Below are 25,518 nucleotides of genomic sequence, written 5' to 3'. Positions count from 1 at the left end.
CTTCCAGCCAACAGACAGACCAGAATTTCAATGCCCAGAATTTGAGAACCAAGGTCTGAGGTGTGAAAGGCCAGGGTCCAACTCACTGTGCCACCCTATGGATCTAAAAAGTAATTAATCTCACCATATCCTGAGTGATACTCAATAAACAGGGCTGCCAGTGCTCTGGGCAAAGAGGAGAGACACCTCAGTTCAATCTCTTACACATCTTGCACTGGCAGAGATCTAGAACTAGGCAGTTGGTCCTCCTCTGGATAGGGACGTGCAGAGTGAGGGGCAGAGCGGGGCTGGGGCACGGCGCAGTACAAGGGGCGCGGCATAGAATGGGGACACGTGAGCAAGTAGGATGAACAAAAATAAAATCAAGAAAACTGAAGTTAGGACACAAGCTGAATGCACACTGTCACTGTCAAGCCACAGAGACACAGGCCCAGAACTGAAGGCCCAGTTTGCGTGATGCTTCACTTACCTGTTCTGTGCTGTGAAGTTCTCCCTCTGAGGGTGAAGGTCACTGTACACCACTCGGATTAGGTCGTGCTGGCTAAGTGCTCCTTCTGTCAGGGCCATGGAGCCTATACTTGAAGGCTGCATTAACACAAAGTGAGAGGCTTTAACATATTTGGGTAAGGTCATGTACTGATTTTTACTGGACTAATAATCCAGAGATCATGAGTTGAAATCCCACCATGGCAGTTTGAGAATTTGAATTCAGTTTAAAAAAAACCTGGAAATAAAAAGCCGGTCTCAGTAAAAGTGACCATGAAGCTGCCGGATTGTCGTAAAAACCCAACGCGTTCATTAACGTCCTTCAGGGAAGGAAACCTGCCGTCCTTATCCAAACAGGCCTCTGACTCCAGTCCCACACCAACATGGTTGACCCTTAGCTGCCCTTTGAAGTAGCCTAGCAAGCCACTCAGTTGTATCAAACTTTCTCAGGGCAACTAGGGATGGGCAATAAATTCTGGCCTTGCTAGCGATGCCCACATCCCAAGAATGAAAAAAAAAAAAGAATATTTACAGCCTCATGCTGGCTTTCCAACAAGCCTTGTTGCCCTTGAGGTAGTTCTTCTTCTGAAGGCTGATTCTTGTGGAGTCACAGCTTAACTACATCTGTGAGCCCAGATATCAAATAGCCAAGCTATTCAACTGAGGGGAGCAGTGCACCTAAATCCAGCCCTGTCCTCACCCAGCATTCACACTCTAGCTCTGAGTCAGAAGGTTGTGGGTTCAAGTCCCACTCCAGAGACTTGAGCCCATAATCTAGGGGGACACTCCAGTGCAGTACTAGGGGAGTGCTGTACTGTCTTAGGTGCCTCCTTTCAAATGAAGTGTTCAACTGAGCCCGTCTGCCCTCTCAGGTGGACGTAAAAGATCCCACGGCACTATACGAAGAAGAGCAGGGGAGTTCTCCCCAGTGTCCTGGCCAATATTCATCCCTCAACCAACATCAGTGAAACAGATCGAGTCATTCATCTCGATGCTGTTTGCGGTACCTTGCTGAACGCAAACTGGCACATTTGCTACAAAACACCAGTGACTACACTTCAAAGTCACTAGCTGTAAAGCACTTTGGAACATCCCGAGGACGCGAAGGTTTCTATAGAAATGCAAGTTCTTTCCTTCCTTTTTCATTAATTTAGTCCTCCAAAGGATGTGATACTCATGTAGGGCGCAGAATCCAGTGAGTGACAGATCCCCTGGGGCGTGAACCCTTCACCTTCTGTTGTGGCGGGGGTGGGGGTGGCTCGTTAGTGTGCTTCTTCCTGTGGGGGGCTGTCAGTTGAGAGTTTCACAGGTGGCCAAATTTCTTTCTTAAGTCGTCTCCTTGTCACAAGTAAACCCTACCCAAGTGCAACGCCAATAAAATTCAACACCAGTGAAGGCGAGACTCCAAAGGCGGAACAGGATAAGCTGCGAGAGGATTCAAATAGACTCGGAAATTGGGCAGCCAGGTGGCAGATGAAATTCAATGTAGAGAAATGCAAAGTGCTTCACATGGGGACAAAACAAACAATCCAGGAAGGAACTTTTACTTAAATGGAAAGAAAATGCACAGAAGGAATCAGAGGCTATATGGAGGACAACCCTTCAAACACCCAAGGGGATGGCTGGGTGGGAGTGCTGTGTATGGAGGATGCTTCCTATTTAGAGAGCAAAGACCCAACAAGGTGGGGAGTTTTTCAGGATGTTCCAAGTCTTGCTGTGCTCTAACCCAGCAGGATATCGGAGCCAGGAGGAGGAAGCATCATCTGTCAGGAAACCCAACTGGCAGCATAAATCTGAAGATGTAGTCATCCATGCTGAATGAAACTGAAACCTGCAAAAAGCAGCTGTAGAGGTTTGGAATGGCCGTTCACCAAAACACTGGGCTTCCTTCCAGCAACAGCCATTGTGCAGGTCTCTGCTCAAATCCTGGATGTCCCTGACTTCCGATACATTGGATGAACAGCTGATGTGTCTGGCTAACGCACTTTGCTTGCTTGTTATAAAAGCAAAGGGGTTCAGGGAACATCCCTAAACTGCAAGGTGCCATTTAAGGTCAGATTGGATAACAGGCAGACAGTCAAGGGGTGGGGAGGCCCCTCCGTCTGCTGACCTAAATTAAATAAACCGACGGAAAGAAATCTGGGCAAGGTACAAGAACCGCTTGACCCCACTGCCAGAAACACAGGGTGAATTGACCAGCACGTGCCTGCACCTCACTAATGCTGTAGCGAAAGAGACTTGCATTTATATAGCACCTTTCATGACCTCAGGACGACCCAAAGCGCTTCACAGCCAATGAAGTACTTTTGAAGTGTAGTCACTGTTGTAATGTAGGAAACGCGGCAGCCAATTTGCGCACAGCAAGATCCACAAACTTCAATGAGATAACGACCAGATCATCTGTTTTTAGTGATGCTGATTGAGGGATAAATGTTGGCCCAGGACACCGGGAGAACTCCCCTGCTCTACCTCAAAATAGTGCCTTGGTATCTTTTATGTCCACTTGAGAGGGCAGGCGGGGGGCCTCCGTTAACATCTCACCCAAAAGACGGCACCTCCGACAGTGCAGCACTGCAATGAAGTGTGAGCCTAGATTATGTCTTCAAATCTCTGAAGTGGGGCTTGAACCCATGACCTTCTGGATCAAGAGTGCTATATCTATACCAACATCTAAATTTCATACAAATGTATAAGCAGTCATTTGCTAATATCACACGGCATAATTTCTAGGTTAAATGCAATAAAATAGGCTGGAAGCAGTGTGCTCAGTTTGTGTAGTAGTTAATGAGTTTTTGCTAGTCCATGCTTGTTATTAGGAGGGAAAATCTGATCTTAATCTCAAAAAAACTTATGGTGCTGCAAGTTCCACTGATGCGAATTGTTTCTCTGCTTTGAATTTTCCCCATTGTTAGAAGCTGCATTAAGTCATATTGTGTTCCTGCCTAGTCACATGACCTTTGCTATCTTAGAGCTATTAAATCACAAGTTTTGATCGAAGTTTTCAAGATATTAAGGGGAACTGAGGGTAGATAGAGAGAAACTATTTCCGTTGGTTGGGGATTCTAGGACTGGGGCGTATAGTCTAAAAATTAGGGCCAGGCCTTTCAGGAGTTAAATTAGGAAACACTTCCACACACAAAGGGTGATGGAAATTTGGAACTCTCTTTCACAAACGGTAATTGATACTAGGTGAATTGTTAATAATTGTTATTAAATCAGAGATGGATAGATTTTTGTTAACCAAAGGTGGGTATATGGAGCTCGGTCGCAGATCAGCCATGATCTCATTGAATAATGGAACAAGCGCGCGGGGCTAAATGGCCTATGTCGCTATCTTCAGGACAAGTTCTATTAACTCCCCAATGTTTGGATAGTTCCTGAGGGTTACTCGCTTTCTCCACCCCCCCCCCCTCCTGAAGACGCTGACTCAGGCTGGATACATCTTCACAGGAGTTGACTGCTGTGGACCGGGCAGCGAGTGTCAGCAGGATGCCCACCGAAAGACAGAACCACAACTGCCCTGAAACCCACGCACTTTCTAGTGGACAGAGTTGGATCGCCATCTGGATTTTTTTCCCCCTATAGTCCAGTGTTGCGGAGACCAATTTTTATACTCCAAACGCCATCCTGATGGAGGTCTACTCACCCGGCACAGGCAAGGGACAGATCAGAGCCCTGTGGTCAGCACAGCTGAGTAACAGAGTGGCCGTTCGTTCACCCCCAACCCTCAGAGGAAGCCACTCAGGAAGTTTTAAAAATCTCACCAAACATGAAGCTATTGCATTAGTTGCACAATACCACGTTACAGAAACCACCAAGAATACAGAGCAAGGATAGGACAGTATTCACCTCATGATATACTGATGGTTTGGACAGTGACGGGATTGTGAAGGACAGGACTTTGTTGTTTCCATCTCTATCGACTGTCTCCTGCGAGAAAAATAAAAATGAACGTGTGTTACTAGCCCCATTTCACACAAACAGTTTCATTTAACACACATGTCGCTTTACATTATAAAGAGAGAGGGCTTGACAGGGCTTAAAATGACTGTGGCATTGCAACAAGCTCCAGAAACTGGTCAGACTGATGAATCGTGAGGTCGATCACATCTGCCACAACAGTGTGAAGGCAGTGAATTCAACCAGAGAATACAGATACCCAAACCAAGCCCTGTTCAACCTGAACCTTCCCACAGAAACCAAACCCAGCCCAGCTCAACCTGAACCTTCCCAGACACCCAAACCCAGTCCAGTTCAACCTGAACCTTCCCAGACACCCAAACCCAGTCCAGTTCAACCTGAACCTTCCCAGACACCCAAACCCAGCTCAACCTGAACCTTCCCAGACACCCAAACCCAGTCCAGTTCAACCTGAACCTTCCCAGACACCCAAACCCAGTCCAGTTCAACCTGAACCTTCCCAGACACCCAAACCCAGCTCAACCTGAACCTTCCCACAGAAACCCAGCCCAGCTCATCCTGAACCTTCCCAGACACCCAAACCCAGTCCAGTTCAACCTGAACCTTCCCACAGAAACCAAACTCAGCCCAGCTCAACCTGAACCTTCCCAGACACCCAAACCCAGCCCAGCTCAACCTGACCCTTCCCACAGAAACCAAACTCAGCCCAGCTCAACCTTCCCAGACACCCAAACCCAGCCCAACCTGACCCTTCCCACAGAAACCAAACCCAGCCCAGCTCAGCTCAACCTTCCCAGACACCCAAACCCAGCTCAACCTGAACCTTCCCACAGAAACCAAACCCAGCCCAGCTCAACCTGACCCTTCCCACAGAAACCAAACCCAGCCCAGCTCAACCTGAACCTTCCCAGACACCCAAACCCAGCCCAGCTCAACCTGACCCTTCCCACAGAAACCAAACTCAGCCCAGCTCAACCTTCCCAGACACCCAAACCCAGCCCAACCTGACCCTTCCCACAGAAACCAAACCCAGCCCAGCTCAACCTGAACCTTCCCAGACACCCAAACCCAGCTCAACCTGACCCTTCCCACAGAAACCAAACCCAGCCCAGCTCAACCTGAACCTTCCCAGACACCCAAACCCAGCTCAACTTGAACCTTCCCAGACACCCAAACCCAGTCCAGTTCAACCTGAACCTTCCCACAGAAACCAAACTCAGCCCAGCTCAACCTGAACCTTCCCACAGAAACCAAACTCAGCTAAACCTGACCCTTCCCACAGAAACCAAACCCAGCTCAACCTGACCCTTCCCACAGAAACCAAACCCAGCCCAGCTCAACCTGACCCTTCCCACAGAAACCAAACCCAGCCCAGCTCAACCTGACCCTTCCCACAGAAACCAAACCCAGTCCAGTTCAACCTGAACCTTCCCACAGAAACCAAACCTAGCCCAGCTCAACCTGACCCTTCCCACAGAAACCAAACCCAGCCCAGCTCAACCTGACCCTTCCCACAGAAAGGGGGGGGGGGGGGGAGAAAGAGAGGAGGGGGGGGGGGGGTGGGGGAGGAGAGGGAGGGGAAGAGAGAGAGGAGAGAAATAAATGAGGGCAAACGACAGAACGAGAATGTAACACCATTTCAATGAGCAGTCTTACTAAACAAGTGATCCACTGAAGGCGGACATAATGAGCGTGTCCAAACATTGGCACAAACACACAGCCAGTGCAGGATGACCACCACTTAGAGAGTTGGACAGTTCGTGCTCATCGCTGGGTCAGCTGAGGCCCAGTTAGAGCATCACTCCTGGTCAGTGATAAAAAGCGGTAACAGTACCCACACTGTGACTTGAAACAGGAACATTATGATTAATTTAGCCAAGGAGAAGAAACGTTTTGTGCTGACTCGGAGTCAGGCACCAGCTGTGGAACTGCGCCAGTCCAAAGCAGTGGTGACACGAGCCACAGTGATGCGTTGACGCCACACGGCACCTGGTGCAGCTGCTAGGTGACTGGGCGAGGGTCGTGGGGAAAATGCTAGAGTCCATTATAAAAGATGTAATAGCAGAGCACTTGGAAAACAGTGACAGGATCGGACAAAGTCAACATTGATTTACAGAAGGTAAATCGTGCTTGACTAATCTACTGGAATTTTTTGAGGATGTAACTGGTAAAATAGATAAAGGGAGAACCAGTGGATGTGGTGTATTTGGACTTTCAGAAGGCTTTCGATAAGGTCCCGCATAAGAGATTAGCGTGTAAAGTAAAGGCACATGGGAATAGGGGCAAGGTATTGACTTGGATAGAGAACTGGTTGGCAGACAGAAAGCAAAGAGTTGGAATAAACGGGTCTTTTTCCGAGTGGCAGGCAGTGACTAGTGGGGTACCGCAGGGATCGGTCCTTGGACCCCAGCTATTCACAATATATATTAATGATCTAGACAAGGGAACTAGATGTAATATCTCCAAATTTGCAGATGACACAAAGCTGGGTGGGCGTGTGTGCTGTGAGGAGGATGCCGAGAAACTCCAGGATGATTTGAATAGGTTGGGTGATTGGGCAAAAGCATGGCAGATGCAATATAACGTGGATAAATGTGAGGTTATCCACTTTGGTGGCAAAAACAGGAAGGCAGATTATCTGAATGGCAATAGATTGGGAGAAGGGGAAGTGCAATGAGACCTGGGTGTCCTTGTGCACCAGCCGCTGAAGGTAAGCATGCAGGTGCAGTAGGCGGTTAAGAAGGCAAATGGTATGTTGGCCTTTGTAGCGAGAGGGTTTGAATACAGGAGCAAGGATGTCTTGCTGCAGTTGTACAGGGCCTTGGTGAGACCACATCTGGAGTATTGTGTGCAGTTTTGGTCGCCTTATCTGAGGAAGGATGTTCTTGCCATGGAAGGAGTGCAGCGAAGATTCACCAGGCTGATACCTGGGATGGCAGGAATGATGTATGAGGAGAGATTGGGTCGATTGGGCTTGTACTCGCTGGAGTTTAGAAGAATGAGAGGGGATCTCATTGAAACTTATAAAATTCTGACAGGACTGGACAGACTAGATGCAGGAAGGATGTTCCCGATGGTCAGGGAGTCCAGAACCAGGGGTCACATTCTAAGGATAAGGGGTAGGCCATTTAGGACAGAAATGAGGAGGAATTTCTTCACCCAGAGAGTGGTGAACCTGTGGAATTCTCTACCAGAGAAGGCAGTAGAGGCCAATTCATTAAATATATTCAAGAAGGAGTTGGATATATTTCTTAAGGCTAAAGGGATCAAGGGGTATGGGGAGAAAGCAGGGACCGGGTACTGAAATTGGATGATCAGCCATGATCACATTGAATGGCAGAGCAGGCTCGAGGGGCCGAATGGCCTACTCCTGCTCCCATCTTCTACGTTTCTATGCTACCAACACAATGACAAAATGAGATTCAGGAGTTTATACAGAGGGCACTGAATGTGAAGGGTAGGCTAAGTAATGTCGAGATTTATATTTTTCTGTTTCAAATGCTTAACAAATCAACTTTAAATTGAAGTTAGTCTCGGTCTCAATAGCCCCTTGACTAAAGCATTCCCTGTTCTAATAACCCCTCTGAACACATTTCTAACTTTCCCTGTTCATTGTTCTAGGTGTCAACTATGGTTGAGTCACAGTGTTGTGGATTTGTGTCCCACTCCAGGGACTTGAGACCATAATCCAGACTGACACTTCAGTGCAGTACTGTTGGAGATGCCATCTTTTGGATGTGATGTTAAACCAAGACCCTGTCTGCCCTCTCAGATCCCATGGCTGGGGAGTTCTCCTCAGTGTCCTGGCCAATCTTTTTCTTCTTAGGCAGTCCCTCGGAATCAAGGATGACTTACTTCCACACTAAAAATGAGTTCTCAGATGACTGACGAGACTAATGCGGGACCTACAGTCTCTGTCACAGGTGGGGCAGATGGTGGTTGAAGGGGCCGGTGGGTGAGGTGCTTGGGTTGACGTGCGCTCCTTGCGCTTGCTCCCGGCGAAGAGACTCAAGGTGTCCGGCGCCTTCTCGGATGCTTCTCCTCCACTTTGTGCGGTCTTGGGCCAGGGATTCCCAGGTATTGGTGGAGATGTCACACTTTTTCAAGGAGGCTTCGAGAGTGTCCTTGAAGCATTTCCTCTGCCCACCTGGGGCTCTCTTGCCATGTCAGAGCTCCGAGTAGAGCGCTTGTTTTGGGAGTCTCGTATCGGGCATGCAGACAATGTGGTCCGTCCATCGGAGCTGATCGAGTGTGGTCAAAGCTTCGATGCTGGGGATGTTGGCCTGAGCGAGAACACTGACGTTGGTGCGCCTATCCTGCCAATGGATTTGCAGGATCTTGCGGTGGCAGCATTGGTGGTACCTCTCCAGTGCTTTGAGGTGCCTGCTGTACAAGGTCCATGTTTCTGAAGCATACGGGAGGGCGGGTATCACTACTGCTCTGTAGACCATGAGCTTGGTGCTGGGTTTGAGGTCCTGGTCTTCAAACACACTTTTCCTCAGGTGAAGACTGCACTGGCACACTGAAGGTGTGTCACTGATGTTATAAATCTCATTCATCAAGAAACTACTCATGAAATAATGCTGGACGGCCAGCTGGTGGCACCGTCCAAGGAGTATAAATACTCAGGCGTAGGCCCAGCTTGCCAGGGACATTTTGTAAGACAAGGAACTAGTGAAGTACAACTAGACCTTCATGTTCTGAAACAAGTTGATTATGCTCAAACCAAGTGTGTAGTGAATTTTATTACGTCAATTTAATCAACTTGATATCGACTCCACGCTCTGTGATTTCGGGAACAGCCAGCTACGACTTCAACTGCAGAAGGTAACTCGGCGTAGATATCAATCCATCATGGACAAAATACTCAGACCCGCCCGTCTGGACCTGGACCCAAATCACCTACAACTGCTAAGGTATGGAAACACTGGTATCATACCTTCAACTTCCTCAGGGTGTGTGGTGAGAATGTTCCTGATAAATTAGAGATACTTGCCAATTATGTATCTCCTTATGTGTTTGACTATATCGAAGACTGTGTAAACTATGACGCCGCTATCCTAACATTACAGCGACTGTATGTTAAGGCCCCCAAACAAAATTTTTGCTCGGCATCTATTGGCCACAACTCGACAACAACCCGGGGAATCACTTAACAAATTCCTTCAAAAGCTTCGCAGGCTCAGCAAGGATTGTAACCTTAAAGCTGTCACAGCGGAGCAGTATCAGAAGGAGCTAATTCGCGATTCCTTTATTAATGGAATTACGTCTCCCTTCATATGCCAGCGTCTGTTGGAGAATAAAACCCTCGAGTTACAGGCTGCTTATGACCAGGCGTGTTCCCTGGACTTAGCAAAGATGAATGCAGATACCTATCTTTTACCTCGTGCACGGGCTGCTGCTATCACTTTTAATGACTCCTTCGATAGGTCTTGGGCAGAAGCCCTCACCGATGATGACTCTAACTTAGCGGATGACAACCCTACCCTAGAAGCCTTCACTGATGATGACCCCGCCCTAGTGGCATCTTGGCAATCTGGAAGGAAGTGTTTCTTCTGTGGAGGTGCGTTCCATTATAGGAAATTCTGTCCTGCTCGCAATGCAACCTGCAATCATTGCAGCAAGAAAGGTCACTTTTCTAAGGTATGCCAGTCAAGAGCTCCTGTTACTTTGCAGCTATCTATAAAACTGCTCCTCCCCCAAGAACCACTACCAAGGTTACAGCTGTCAAGGGTAAAACTGCCCCTTCTCCCATCACAGCTGTTTTTCCCCAAAGTCTGTCCCATGCAGCCGCGAAGGTTTCGGTAAATGGACACATTGAGTGCACTAATCGACTCATACAGCTCTGACAGCTTCATTAGTGAGCGGGCTGTAAGTTAAAACGGCGTATTTACCCCATGGACAGGGAAATTGCAATGGCTCCGACGACACTGACCACCAATTCTTCCAGCTTTTGTCTTGTCGACCTTATTCTCAATGGCCGCACTTATTTCTCCACCCGGCTCGGGGTGCTCAAGAACCTATGCAGTGATGTGCTCCTGGGACAGGATTTCCAGAAACAACACAAAAGACTCACTTTTGAGTTTGGAGGGTCAAAGCTGGAGCTTACTATTTCCAAAGTACCGTTTTGTGCACTTTCGGCAGCTTCGCTCGACGAGCCCTCCTTGTTTGCCAATCTTTCCCCCCATTGTAAGCCCATAGTCACTAAATCACGACGTTTCAGCCAAGATGATCGATCCTTTATCGAGGCAGAAATCTCTCGCCTTCTAACTGACGGTATCATTGAGCCATGTTCATTTTCCGGGCGGGCTCAAGTCGTCGTTGTTAAAAATCCTCTGAATCAACACAAGAAACGTCTTTGCATCGATTACTCGCAAACTATTAACCAGTATACTGACCTGGATGCCTACCCACTACCACGCATCGATGACATGGTCAATAACCTTGCCAACTACAAGGTATTTTCAACTTTTGATTTAAAGAGCGCATATCATCAAGTACCGTTAAAGAACTCTGACAAAAAGTATACGGCCTTTGAGACCAATGGTCGGCTTTACCAGTTTTGTCGCCTTCCATTTGGGGTCACCAATGGGGTGGCCGTCTTTCAACGGGCAATGGATAGCCTAGTCAAACAGGAAAACATAATGGACACTTTTCCATATCTGGATATCACCATTGCTGGTCATGACCAGAAGGAGCATGATGCCAACCTCCAGAAATTTTTTGACGTTCTCCGTCGTCGCAACTTAACCTTAAATGAATCCAAATCTGTGAAATCAGTACCATCAGTCAACATCCTCGGCTACTGGGTGGGCAACGGTGTCATCAAACCGGATCCGGAGCGACTTCGTCCACTTCAGGAGCTCCCACCCCCTACAAATCTCTGCTCTCTTCGTCGGGCACGCGGCATGTTCGCCTATTATGCAAAATGGATACCCCACTTCTCCGACAAGATCCAGCCCCTGCTTCACGCGAAGTCATTTCCATTAGAGGCAACGGCTATTTCAGCTTTCAACCTCCTCAAGCGACAACTGGAAAAACCAACGCTTTGTTCCACTGATGAAAATCTTCCTTTCGTGGTCGAGTGCGATGCATTGGATGTGGCAATCTCGGCTACCTTGAATCAAGGTGGTCGACCCGTTGCATTTCTGTCCAGAACTTTGCAGGGTAGCGAGCTCTACTATCCTCCTGTCGAGAAGGAGGCTACGGCTATCATCGAAGAGGTACGCAAATGGAGTCATTTTCTCGCTCGTCGCCATTTCACACTTATAACCAATCAGCGCTCCGTGGCCTTTATGCCGGATAACCGGAAACGCATTAACAAAATACAACTCTGGAGGATGGAATTGGCCGCCTTTGGATACACCATACATTATCGACCCAGCAAAGAGAATGTGGCCCCGGATACCCTCACGCGGGCATTCTGCTCTTCTATGTCAACTTCGACTCTGGCGGATCTTCATACTGACTTATGCCATCCTGGCGTTACCCGTATGTTGCACTGTGTGTGATCTAAAAATCTCCCATTTTCTATGGAAGATGTGAAAAGAACGTGCTCCTCCTATAGGATTTGTGCGGAATTAAAACTGCAATGCTTCCGTCCATCGGATGGCTTGCTCATACACGCTATGCAGCGACTCAGCATTGACTTTAAACGGCCATTGCCTTCCTCAACGCGAAACACCTACTTACAGACTATAGTGGACGAATATTCACGCTTTCCCCTTACTTCCACAGTGATCAAATGCCTTGATCAAGTCTTTTCCCTTTGCGGCATGGCCAATTTTATCCACTCTGATCGGGGTCCCTCCTCCATGTTAAGCAAACTCAAAAGTTCTCTCACCCAACGGGGAATCACCACAAGTAAAACAACACCGTACCATCCCATCGGTAACGGGCAGGTTGAGAGATACAACGCTATCATTTGGAACGCTGTTCATCTTGCGCTGAGGTCACGCAACCTACCAGACCAGCAGTGGGAAACTATGCTCCCTGACGTGTTGCATTCCATCAGGTCTCTCCTTTCTACGTCTACCAATGTCACACCTCGTGAGCGATTCTTCAGCTTCCAGTGTCGCTCCACCCATGGGATGTCTCTACCATCATGGTTGGCAGCTCCCGGCCCCGTGCTGCTCCGAAGATTCTTCCGATCATCTAAAAACGATCATCTCGTCGACGAGGTAGAACTCACGGACGTCAACCCCACGTACGCGCACGTGCGGTACCCTGATGGCCGGGAGTCCACCGTGTCGCTCCGGGACCTGGCTCCCTGTCTGGCCGGTTCCACGGACCCAACCGATAGAAGGACCCACGGGGATGATGCCGACACACTGTGCTCCCCCGAAGATGACGCCCTACCTGGGACATTGAGAGATCTACCAGCTGCCCCACCGGATCCACTCGGAGAGCCAAGCACTCCCCGTGGGATGGCCACCCGAGGCCAGGACGCCGGTCAATCCCCGGCTATCCAACAGGATGAAGCCAGTTCTGCGCCTGTGGGGACCCGCACCCGGAGTCACGATCTCCCCAGCCTCCCTCGGGTCGATCAGAGCAACATGGGCCCTGTCGATCCACCGCTACGGATCAAGCGGCCCAGGGACCAAGACACGGTCCTGGGAGACGTGCCTTCTAGCCATAAACAAAAATCTAAAAGACTGCGGCTATTCGCGGTCCGCCTAATCCGTTAAGAGGAAGTCGTCGGACTTCCAAATCTTTTAGGCAGGAAGAATGTTATAAATCTCATCATTCATCAAGAAACTACTCATGAAATAACGCTGGACGGCCAGCTGGTGGCGCCATCCAAGGAGTATAAATACTCGGGCGTGGGCCCAGCTTGCCAGGGACATTTTGTAAGACAGGAACTAGTGAAGTACAACTAGACCTCCATGTTCTGAAACAAGTTGATTAAAGCCTTGCTTTATGCTCAAACCAAGTGCGTAGAGAGTTTTATTACGTCAATTGACATCTGCCCTTGTTGACAGTAGGCTCCCGAGGTATGGAAAGTGGTCCATGTTGTCCAAGGCCTTGTCGTGGATTTTAAGAACATAAGAAATAGGAGCAGGAGTAGGTCAATCGGCCCCTCGAGCCTGCTCCACCATTCAATAAGATCATGGCTGATCTGATCCTAACCTCAAATCTTCTATCAGTCTGCATCCACCCGAACCCATGTGATCTCCCGGGAGAGGCGAAAAACCAGATAAAGACCCAATGGCCAATTTGGGAGAAAAAAATCTGGGAAATTCCTCTCCGACCCATCTAGGCGATCAAAATTCTTCCAGGAGATCACTCTGTCCCTATATTTTCTACAGTACTTACCTTCTGTAAAGGCGATCTCCACCCCAGCCAGGAACAGGAATAAAACCATCTCCTGAAATCTAACAGAATTAGAACACAGTAGGAGCAGAACAAGGCTACACGGCCCCTGGGCCCGCTCCACTACCCACAGGGCCATGACCATTCCGAACCCAGACTCATGTCCAATTTCCTGCCCGCTCCCCGTAACCCTTAATTCCCTTTACTTCTAGGAAACTATCTATTTCTGTTTTAAATTTATTTAATGATGTAGCTTCCACAGCTTTCTGGGGCAGCAAATTCCACAAACCTACCACCCTCTGAGTGAAGAAGTTTCTCCTCATCTCAGTTTTGAATGAGCAGCCCCTTATTTTAAGATTATGCCCCCTAGTTCTAGTTTCACCCATCATTGGGAACATCCTCACTGCATCCACCCGATCAAGCCCCTTCACAATCTTATATGTTTCAATAAGATCGCCTCTCATTCTTCTGAACTCCAATGAGTAGAGTCCCAATCTACTCAACCTCTCCTCATATGACCACCCCCTCATCCCCGGGATTAACCGAGTGAACCTTCTTTGTACTGACTCGAGAGCAAGTATGTCTTTTCTTAAGTATGGACACCAAAACTGTATGCAGTATTCCAGGTGCGGCCTCACCAATACCTTGTACAACTGCAGCAATACCTCCCTGTTTTTATATTCCAACCCCCTAGCAATAAAAGCCAACATTCCATTGGCCTTCTTAATCACTTGCTGCACCTGCATACTAACTTTTTGAGTTTCGTGCACCAGGACCCCCAGATCCCCTTGTACTTCAGTACTTTCCAGTTTCTTGCCATTAAGATAATAACTTGCTCTATGATTTTTCCTGCCAAAGTGCATAACCTCACACTTTCCAGTATTGTATTCCATCTGCCAAATCTCTGCCCACTTACTTAGCCTGTCTATGTCCCCTTGCAGGTTTTTTATGTCCTCCTCACTCACTACTTTCCGTCCCATCTTTGTATCATCTGCAAACTTTGATATGTTACACTCGGTCCCCTCCTCCAAATCGTTAATATAGATTGTAAAGAGTTGGGGACCCAGCACTGACCCCTGCGGAACACCACTAGTTACTGGTTGCCGATTTTGATAATCGGGAGGCAGTACTGTGTGGCGGGGGCTGGTTGGTAGAGGACCTTTGTCTTACGGATGTTTAGTAGAAGGCCCATGCTCTTGTACGTTTCGGTGAAGGTGTTTACGACGTTTTGGAGTTCGGCCTCAGTGTGCGCAGACGTAAGCGTCGTCTGCATACTGTAATTCGATGACAAGAGGATGGGACGGCCTTGGATCTGGACTGGAGGCGACGTAGGTTGAACAGTTTCCCGTTTGTTCTGTAGATTAGCTCCACTCCAGTGGGGAGCTTACTGTGGAGCGAGATGGAGCATTGCAGCCAGGAAGATCGAGAAGTGTTGGTGCGATGACACAGCCTTGCTTGACCCCGGTCCGTACGTGAATTGGGTCTGTGGTGGATCCGTTGGTCAGGATCACGGCTTGAATGTCGTCGTGAAGCAGGCGGAGGATGGTGACAAACTTTTGAGGGCAGCCGAATTTGGGGAGGACACTCCATAATCCCTCATGGTTGACGGTGTCGGAGGCCTTTGTGAGGTCAAAGGCGGCCATGCACAGTGGTTGGTGCTGTTCCCTGCATTTCTCTTGTAGTTGACACGAGGTGAAGATCATGTCCATTGTGCCCCTTAGTGGACGGAATCCGCATTGCGACTCTGAGGAGCTCTTCAGCCACTGGGAGAAGGCGATTGAGGAGGATTCTTGTGATCTCTTTCCATGTGGCAGACAGGAGAGAGACTCCTCTGTAATTACCGCAATTGGACTTGTCACCTTTCTTGAAGATGGTCACGATTACGGCGTCCGAGATCCCCAGCATGCTCGCCTCCTTCCAAATAAGAGAAACGAGTTCATGTATCGCTCCAATAGTGCTTCTCCGCCATGTTTTAGCGCCTCGGCGGGGATTCCATCTGCTCCTGAGGCCTTGTTCTTCAGTTGTCGGGAGGCCTTTTCAACCTCATGCTGGGCTGGGGTTGTGCTGAGGTGGTGGCGGGTAGCATGCTGCAGGATGGAGTCGAGGACACTTGTGTCGAAGACAGAGTCTCGGTTAAGGAGGTCTTCGAAGTGCTCCTTCCAGCGGGCACTGACTGCCTCTCTGTCCTTGAGTATCTCTCCGTTCTTGGCCCACAGTGGGGTAGGACCTTGGGTGCTTGGGCCATAGGTGGTCTTGACTGCGTTAAAGAATCCACGTACGTCGTGGTTGTCGGCTAGCTGCTGGATCTCTTATGCTTTCTCCAGCCACCATCTGTTCTTTAGGTCGCGAGTTTTTTGTTGGACCTCGGCCTTCAGGCGTCTGTAGAGCTGCTTTCTTGCTCTCGAGTTCGGTTGCTGTTTCCAGATCAGGAATGCCTTGAGCTTGCGGCTTATTAGCTCCTGGATCTCCTGGTCATTCTCGTCGAACCAGTCTTGGTGTTTCCTGGTCGAGTGACCGAGCGTCTCTTCACAGGTGCTGATTATGGAGTCGTCAGGTTGGTTGTGAGGCGCGGGCTGAATAGGGCTTTCTTAGCAGGGTCTTTGAGTACTCGTGTTGATTTTCCTGCGGCATTGCTTCTGTTGCCGCCGCTGTTTTGGGGCTACGTTGATGGAGATGACAGAGTGGATTAGGCGGTGGTCTGTCCAGCAGTTGTCAGCTTCTGTCATGGCGCGGGTGATGTGGACGTCCTTGTGGTCCTGCGCTTGGACGATAACGTAGTCCAGCAGATGCCAGTGCTTGGAGCGAGGGTGTTGCCATGAAGCCCAGGAGCGAGGACGAGGCCCAGGAGCAAGGACGAGCCCAGCAGCGAGGTTGAGGCCCAGGAGTGGCGCAGCGGGGTCAGGAGGACCACACTGCAGCCTATGAAACCCAGGCAGAGGGGACCTGCGGGAAGGAGGGAGGACGACAGTGTGAGTGAGTGAGTGAGTGAGTGTGTTAGGCTGATGTAGCAGAACCTGATCTCCAATCGTCTTGAATCCCCTTGCCATTGGACCAAGACCTTGAACTGTCAAGCCTGTGTGGTAGCTGGTATGCAGCGACCACCCCACGTTAAAAGAATTCACGCACAGGCATCTTCCACCCTTTAAAATGACGTTCGGGACTTGGAACGTCAGGACCCTTGGACAACCCCAACAGTGACAGACCGGAACGCCGTACTGCTATCGAGCCTCCTCCAGTCTTTCCTCATCTAACTGTCAACGTAGCCCTCTATTCCCTTCTCCCTCATATGCTTATCTAGCCTTCCCTTAAATGCATCTATACCATTTGCTTCAACCACTCCATTGTAGCGAGTTCCACATTCTCACCACTCTCTGGGTAAAGAAGTTTCTTCTGAATTTCCTGTTGGATTTCTTGGTCACCATCTTATATTTATGGCCTCTAGTTATGCTCTTCCTCACAAGTGGAAACATTCTCTCTCTATCCACTCTATCAAAACCTTGTATAATTTTAAAAACCTCTATTAGGTTACCCCTCAGCCTTTTTCCAAGAGAAAAGAGACCCAGCCTGTTCATCCTTTCCTGATATATATACCCTCACATTTCTGGTATCATCCTTGTAAATCTTCTCTGCAGCCACTCCAGTGCCTCTATATCCTTTTAAAAATATGGCGATCAGAATTGTACGCAGTACTGTGTAGTCTAGCCAAGGTTCGATACAAGTTTAACATAGCTTCCCTACTTTTCAATTCTATCCCTCTAGAAATAAACCCTAGTGCCTGGTTTGCTTTTTTTATGGCCTCGTTAACCTGTATCGCTACTTTTAGTGATTTGTATATTTGTACTCAGAGATCCCTTTGCTTTTCTACCCCACCCAGACTCGCACCCTCCAAGTAATAAGTGGCCTCCCTATTCTTCCTACAAAAATGTTAATACCTCACATTTATCTGTGTTGAATTTCTTTTGCCAATTATATGCCCATTCTGCAAGTTTATTAATGTCTTCCTGTATATGCCCATTCTGCAAGTTTATTGATGTCTTTTTGTGATTCGATGGACTGTTTCTGTACTGTAACAGACTGGTTCAATGGTCTGTTTCTGTAATGTAACACTGGTTCAATGGTCTGTTTCTGTACTGTAACAGACTGTGGTTCGATGGACTGTTTCTGTACTGTAACAGACTGGTTCAATGGGGGGGGTCAATAACAAGGGGGCATAGATTCAAGGTAAGGGGCAGGAGGTTTAGAGGGGATTTGAGGAGGAACTTTTTCACCCAGAGGGCGGTTGGAGTCTGGAACTCACTGCCTGAAAGGGTGGTAGAGGCAGGAACCCTCACAACATTCAAGAAGCATTTGGATGAACACTTGAAATGCCATTGCACACAAGGCTATGGACCAAATGTTGGAAAATGGGATTAGATTGGACAGGGCTTGATGGACGGCGCAGACACGATGGGCCGAAGGGCCTCTTTCTGTGCTGTATAACTCTATGACTCTAATGGTCTGTTTCTGTACTGTAACAGACTGTGGTTCGATGGACTGTTTCTGTACTGTAATAGACTGGTTCAATGGTCTGTTTCTGTACTGTTACAGACTGTGGTTCGATGGACTGTTTCTGTACTGTAACAGACTGTGATTCGATGGTCTGTTTCTGTACTGTAACAGACTGTGGTTCGATTGGCCTGTTTCTGTAATGTAACACTGGCTCAATGGTCTGTTTCTGTACTGTAACACACTGGTTCAATGGTCTGTTTCTGTACTGTAACGGACTGGTTCAATGGTCTGTTTCCATACTGTAACAGACTGGTTCGATGGGCTGTTTCTGTACTATAACAGACTGTGGTTCGATGGTCTGTTTCTGTAGTATAACAGACTGGGATTTAATGCGGCATTGTAGCATTATAAAAGCAGAAGTGTCTGATTAATGTGAGCGGTCCCAACCACAGCAGTGAAATTGCTCCTCTCGAGAACCAGAGCACAAGGACGCCGAGCTTTCTCATTATCTGGTGATGAACAGCACAAGGTACTGGCCAGAACCGAATTTACCGATCAGCGCTGACTGATGCTGTGCCTGAAATGGAGAGCTATTGGAGTACTGTACACTGACAGTATAACCTGTTTACACTGGACCTGCAGGACACCGTACTGTACACTGATACTATATCCTGGCTATACTGACCTGCAAGACACTGCACACTGACAGTGTAACCTGTCTATACTGGACATGTAGTACACTGTACTGTACACAGGCAGTATATCCTGTTTGCACAGAACACTGCAATGCTCTGAACGTGAAGGTGCGAGGGCTAAGTTTCCCTTGGCAAGTAGGGATCAGCAAGGTGATGATAGACGGCTGTGAACGAGAGAGATGAATTTGAGGGAGGGGGGGAGTGAACAACCCCCCACTGCAGGGGTAGAGGAACTGTACCTTCATAAACGGCTCTGACCAAGCATATGTGGCCAAGGTCTTCCACAGTGGGAATCCGGCGCCCGAGGCCAGAACTTGTGGCTGCTGAGCCTCTCCCCTCCGCGGGGTGTTCAGGGGGGTAAGAGCCAAATTTGGTCAATGCTGAACTACTCGCACCTCCTGTGGCATTGCTCACACCGAGTTGCAGGTCCTGATAAAAGGAAGAGGCAACTGACCCCACATAAAATCCCAAACAGCAGCGAATTACAACAGCACCTTGTTATGGCCGAGTCTGAGGGGACAGTGGCTATACATTCAGTGCTGGTGCCTGGGAAGTGACATTATATTCACATTTAACTATATTAATTATTCAGGTGCCAATAGCTCAGTGTGTGTTTTGTTTGCAAATGTTCAGATCATATTTTAGACACTACAATATGTACATTTTGGAGGATGATTTACATGATGAGATGTAATATTTTGAGTAGCATTTATAGGGAGTTTACCGATCTGCTGTTCTGTTGGCTATTAAGTTGTGTGTATGTTAAACGGTGATTCATTCTGTGCATGTGTTCCAGGCCCACAGTTACCAGGCCTGGCTGTACCTACAGTGTCTCACCCTGCTGGGGAAAGCTTTAGATCCCTAATAGACTCCTTGCGCATCTATCAGCTTTATCATTCTGGGCTTCAGGCTGTTACTTGCACTGTAGATGGGAGTGTGGCCAGGCTGGGTGGGAATATGTTTCTAAATTATTTTTAATTCTTATCAGAAGCAGAGCCATAGCAAGAAGCAGGGACAGAGGAAAGGGGCTTGACCAGGGTGAACGTGTTTAGATCGGGTTTGCACCATTATAAATGTAACACAAAAATTAAGACAGAAAGGTAGGTAGAAAGAAAGGCAGGAACTGACAAGAATGAGAAACAGCAAATCCAGCCGCTCTAAATACATTAACTCTCGATTGAAGCCCCTCCCTCTGGTACATTAACTCTCCCATCGAAGCCCCTCCCTCTGGTACATGGACATACACTTAGCCGGACATGGATACGCACCCGGAAATGGAGCTTACCAGATTGTAGATACCCAATAGCAGGGCTTCAATGCAGCCATTGCTCTGTCTCTCTCTGCTTGATGTGATGCACAGATATCCCCAGATCAACTCAGGCAAAAACTGCAGCGTAAACCTCTTCAATCTTGCCTCAGAGCTCCGATACAACTCGAACAGCTGGTGACACACGGGCTCCAGTAACTGTGAACAGAGCAATAAGCAGACATAGAAGCAGGTCCACAATGACAGCTTCCTGGGCAGCAATAGAAGATGTGAAAATGTGTTAGTGTGATTGGTGTCACTGCCTTGTCTTTATGCCAGTGAGGGAAATCCATGACTGTACACTGAACGACCCCCTTACTCCCCGGCACGTTATGTAATGGTGCAGTATCCCCACCATGAAGTACACTAAAACATCCTAACTTTTCCATTCAAACCACCTTCTACGAGTTCTAACTTAACAAGTTTCATTATACCAGTCACGCTTGGCTCTATTCCAAACTCAGGCAACCCGATGTGTTGGAATCATGAATTAATGCACCACTCACCCACAGTTGCTTAATTAGCTTGTTATTTAAATACTGGGGGGATTTGACAGCAAATAGAACCTGAAAATCCTAAATGGCACTTAACACAAGCAGGATACCCCCAGGAAACTACTGCACACACACATCCATGGAAAAATCGGCGCGCGCACACATCCGCACCCATGCCGGCGCCCCGCTCCCTGTACCCATGCCAGCGCCCCGCCCCCTGTACCCATGACGGCGCCCCGCACCCAATAGAGACCCACCCCATACCCATTACAGCCCCCGCACGCATTACAGCCCCTCCACCCATGACAGCCCCCCGCCCCACCCCCCACCCATTACAGCACTCTGCCCCGCCACCCATTACAGCCCCCTGCCCCGCCCCCCACCCATGACAGCCCCCCGCCCTCCACCCATTACAGCCACCCGCCCCCGTTACAGCGCACCTCGCCCCCGTCACAGCGCACCTCGCCCCCCCCCGCACCCGTTACAGCGCACCTCGCCCCCTGCAACCGTTAGAGCTCCCCGCCCCCCGCACCCGGCCCCCCCGAACCCATCACAGCGCCCCGCCCCCCCCCGCACCCATTACAGCCCCCCGCCCCCATTACAGTGCCCCCCCGTCCCTCCGCACCCATTACAGCGCCCCTCCGTGCCCCGGCACCCATTACAGCGCCCCGCCCCCCCGAACCCATCAGAGCGCCCCGCCCCCCCGCACCCATTACAGCCCCCGCGCCCCCGCCCCCATGTCCCTCCGCACCCATTACAGCGCACCTCGCCCCCCGCACCCATTACAGCGCACCTCGCCCCCCGCGCCCATTACAGCGCACCTCGCCCCCCGCGCCCATTACAGCGCACCTCGCCCCCCGCGCCCATTACAGCGCACCTCGCCCCCCCGCGCCCATTACAGCGCACCTCGCCCCCCGCGCCCATTACAGCGCACCTCGCCCCCCGCGCCCATTACAGCGCACCTCGCCCCCCGCGCCCATTACAGCGCACCTCGCCCCCCGCGCCCATTACAGCGCACCTCGCCCCCCGCGCCCATTACAGCGCACCGCCCCCTGCGCCCATTACAGCGCACCTCGCCCCCGCGCCCATTACAGCGCACCGCCCCCCGCGCCCATTACAGCGCACCTCGCCCCCCTGCACCCATGACAGCGCACCTCGCCCCCCCGCACCCATGACAGCGCACCTCGCCCCCCCTACAGCCCCCGCCCCCCGCACCCATTACAGCCCCCGCCCCCCCGCACCCATTACAGCCCCCGCCCCCCCGCACCCATTACAGCCCCCGCCCCCCGTGACAGCCCCCCGCCCGTTACAGCGCCTCGCCCGCCCGCCCCGTTACAACCCCCCGCCCCCCGCACCCGTTACAGCCCCCGCCCCCCGCACCCGTTACAGCCCCCGCCCCCCGCCCCCCCGCACCCATTACAGCCCCCCGCCCCCATTACAGAGCCCCGCCCCCCTGCACCCATTACAGCGCCCCCCCACCCCCATTACAGCGCCCCCCACCCGTTACAGCGCCACGCCATCCGCACCCGTTACAGCACACCTCGCCCCCCACCCGTTACAGCGCCCCGCCCCCCCACACCCGTGCACCCATTACAGCGCCCCGCCCCCCCACACCCGTGCACCCATTACAGCGCCCCGCCCCCCCACCCCCATTACCGCCCCCCCGCACCCATTACAGCGCCCCGCCCCCCCACCCGTTACAGCGCCACGCCCCCCGCCCCCGCTACAGCGCGCCCCGGCCCCCCCCCGTTACAGCCCTCCTCCCCCGCACCCATTACAGCCCCCCCGCCCCCATGCCCCGCCCCCCTGCACCCATTACAGCACCCCGCATCCATTACACCGCCCCGCCCCCCACCCGTTACAGCGCCACGCCCTCCGCACCCGATACAGCGCACCTCAACCCCCCACCCGTTACAGCACCTCAACCCCCCAGCCGTTACAGCGCCCCGCCCACACCCGTTACAGCCCCCCGCCCCAATTACAGCCCCCCAGTACCCATTACAGCTCCCCACTACCCATTACAGCCCCCCACTACCCATTACAGCCCACTGCCCCCCCGTACCCATTACAGCCCCCCAGTACCCATTACAGCCCCCTGCCACCCCGTACCCATCACAGCCCCCCGCACCTATCAGAGCCCCCCGCCCCCCCCAGTACCCACAGCCCCCCCAGTACCCAACACAGCCCCCCGCCGCCCCCCCCAGTACCCAACACAGCCCCCAGTACAGCCCCCCGCCCCCCCAGTACCTATTACAGCCCCCCACCCCCCCAGTACCCAATACAGCCCCCCGCCCCCCCAGTACCCATTACAGCCCCCCGCCCCCCCAGTACCTATTACAGCCCCCCACCCCCCCAGTACCCAATACAGCCCCCCGCCCCCCAGTACCCATTACAGCCCCCCGCCCCCCCAGTACCTATTACAGCCCCCCACCCCCCCAGTACCCAATACAGCCCCCCGCCCCCCCAGTACCCATTACAGCCCCCCGCCCCCCCAGTACCTATTACAGCCCCCCACCACCCAATACAGCCCCCCACCCCCCCAGTACCCAATACAGCCCCCCACCCCCCCAGTACCCATTACAGCCCCCCACCCCCCCCAGTACCCAATACAGGTTGAGGGTCCCCACCCCCTGTAGCCATTACAGGGACGGAGGCCCATCTCCCTGACCTGACGGGACACACTAGCTGCAGGTGCCTTACCTCATTGTTGGGCTCCTGGATGACCTTGTACAGAGCCGGCACTAAATTCTTCTTCTGGTGGAGGGTTGCTGCGTAAGTGGATATCTGAGTTTCAGGTAAAGTCTGTAAAAGGCAGAGGGGAAAGGGAGAGATTAGAAAGTCTGTCAGTCTCGAGGACCAGACCTACTGAAAATGGACAGAGTTGGACATCAGCACCATCATCATATCAAAGCTTTGCTGTCCTCAGTGGAGGGCCAGAGTATGATTCCATATGGAGCTCAGCACTTCCAGAGTTCAGAGTCTGAATTTAAACCGGTCAACGATCTGCGTCTTCAGTATAAATCACTACCCAACAGGACTACACACTGCCTTAGTGATTGGAGTTGATGGGGAGCTGGAATGGTATGAAAGGGAATGCAGCCAGCACCAAGCAATCCCAGCGAGCACCAAGCTCAGCTGCGGTGCAATGTCACACTGCCATCTTTCTAGGAGCACAATCTCAGAAACCATGCATCATCCAAATACAGCAGCACAACAGAACTACGGGAGCGAAGTTGAGGGGACTCGGGATAAGCAAACAGGGAGGAGACAGTCCCTACCCAGGGGAGCAGAAAAAGGCCTCATCCAATGGAAGCAGGTATCTCATACAGCGTGTGTGGGTCAGTGTGTTTTCATGTGACGCATGGCCTCCGGTGTGCAGCCAGGCGTGGTTGAGAACTGCACAGATGGCTGGGAACAGGCGGCCCAGATATAAATTCTCAGGACACCGGGGAGAACTCCCCAGCAAAGCTTGGACAAAGTAGAAACGGCCTAGACCTGTCCCAGGTGCATGCATGGTGCAGTTACCTTGAATTGGGAGAGCCACTCCTCCACGACCCCTCCGTCTGAGCCCAGCATCTTCTTACTGCTCACTCGCAGTTACCTGGGAAGGAAATGTAAACTTCAATCACACAATCATCAGAAGCTCCGGGTTATGGACATCTATAAAAACTATAATTCAACAGACAACTTTGCTAAGTTAGGTGGCACAGTAAATAGTACAGATGGGAGCAGAAAGTTGCAAATGAACATTGATAGATTAAGTGAGCGAGCAAAACTGTAGCAGATGGAGTTCAATGTGGGGAAGTGTGAGGTCATGCACTTAGGACCCAAAAACAGTAAATCGAAGTATTTTCTAAATGGAGAGACGCTAGGAACCGTGCAGGAGCAGAGAGATTTAGGGGTCCATGTACAGAAATCACTAGAAGCTAGTGGACAGGTACAAAAAATAATTTAAAAGGCTAATGGAACGTTAGCCTTCGTCTCGAAGGGGTGGGACTTATGTTACAGTTATATAAAGCTCTGGTTAGACCCCATTTAGAGTACTGGATTCAGTTCTGGGCACCACACCCAGGGAGGATATATTGGCCTTGGAGTAGTTGCAGCACAGATTCACCAGAATGATACCGGGCTAAAAGGGTTAAATTAGGACAGGTTGTATAGACTAGGCTTGTATTCCCTCGAGTATAGAAGGTTAAGGTGTGATCTAATTGAGATGTTTAAGATGATTAAAGGATTTGATAGGGTAGATAGAGAGGGGGCATAACCTTAAAATTAGAGCTAGGCCGTTCAGGGGTGATGTCAGGAAGCACATGTTCACACAAAGGGTGGTGGAAATCCGGAACTCGCTCCCCAAAAAGCTGTTGAGGCAAATTTCAAAACTCACATTGATAGATTGCATAAGAATATAAGAATTATTAGGAGCAGGAGTAGGCTCCTTGAGCCTGCACCGCCATTCAGTAAGATCATGGCTGATCTTCGACCTCAACTCCACTTTCCCGCCCGCTCTCCATATCCCTCGATTCCCATAGAGTCCGAAAATCTATATCTCAGCTTTGAATATACTCAACGATTCATCATCCACAGCCCTGTGTGGTAGAGAATTCCAAAGATTCACAACCCTGAGTGAAGCAATTCCTCCTCATCTCAGTCTTAAATGGCCAACCCGTTATCCTAGTTCTAGACTCTCCAGCCAGGGTCAACATCTTCTCAGCATCTACCCTGTCAATCCCCCTCAGAATCTTATATGTTTCAAATGAGATCACCTCTCATTCTTCTAAACTCGAGAGTATCGGCCCAATCTACTAAATCTCTCCTC

The 25,518-nt window shown here is 50.6% G+C and overlaps 1 protein-coding gene across 4 annotated transcripts in view; it reads right to left on the bottom strand.

Moving 5' to 3' along the window:
* LOC147120061 (hyccin 2) overlaps positions 1-25,518 on the bottom strand; it is a 50,153-nt gene that overhangs the window by 13,968 nt on the left and 10,667 nt on the right. For all 4 annotated transcript variants that reach the window (XM_085985581.1, XM_085985580.1, XM_085985584.1 and 1 more), the window contains exons 2-6: positions 24,228-24,303; positions 23,403-23,504; positions 20,188-20,367; positions 4,336-4,416; positions 470-585 (exon numbers count right to left, since the gene is read on the bottom strand). In XM_085985581.1, coding sequence (XP_085841707.1) covers positions 470-585; positions 4,336-4,416; positions 20,188-20,367; positions 23,403-23,504; positions 24,228-24,278 — 530 coding nt within the window. In that variant the 5' untranslated portion in view covers positions 24,279-24,303. The remainder of the gene's footprint in view (positions 1-469; positions 586-4,335; positions 4,417-20,187; positions 20,368-23,402; positions 23,505-24,227; positions 24,304-25,518) is intronic.

The sequence above is a fragment of the Somniosus microcephalus genome, chromosome 4 (genome assembly GCF_052327205.1).
Source record: "Somniosus microcephalus isolate GS21.2 chromosome 4, FLI_Smic_1.0, whole genome shotgun sequence".
NCBI lineage: Eukaryota > Metazoa > Chordata > Chondrichthyes > Squaliformes > Somniosidae > Somniosus > Somniosus microcephalus.
The sequence above is the reverse complement of the archived record's forward strand: the minus strand, read 5'-3'. Positions and strand labels throughout refer to the sequence as shown.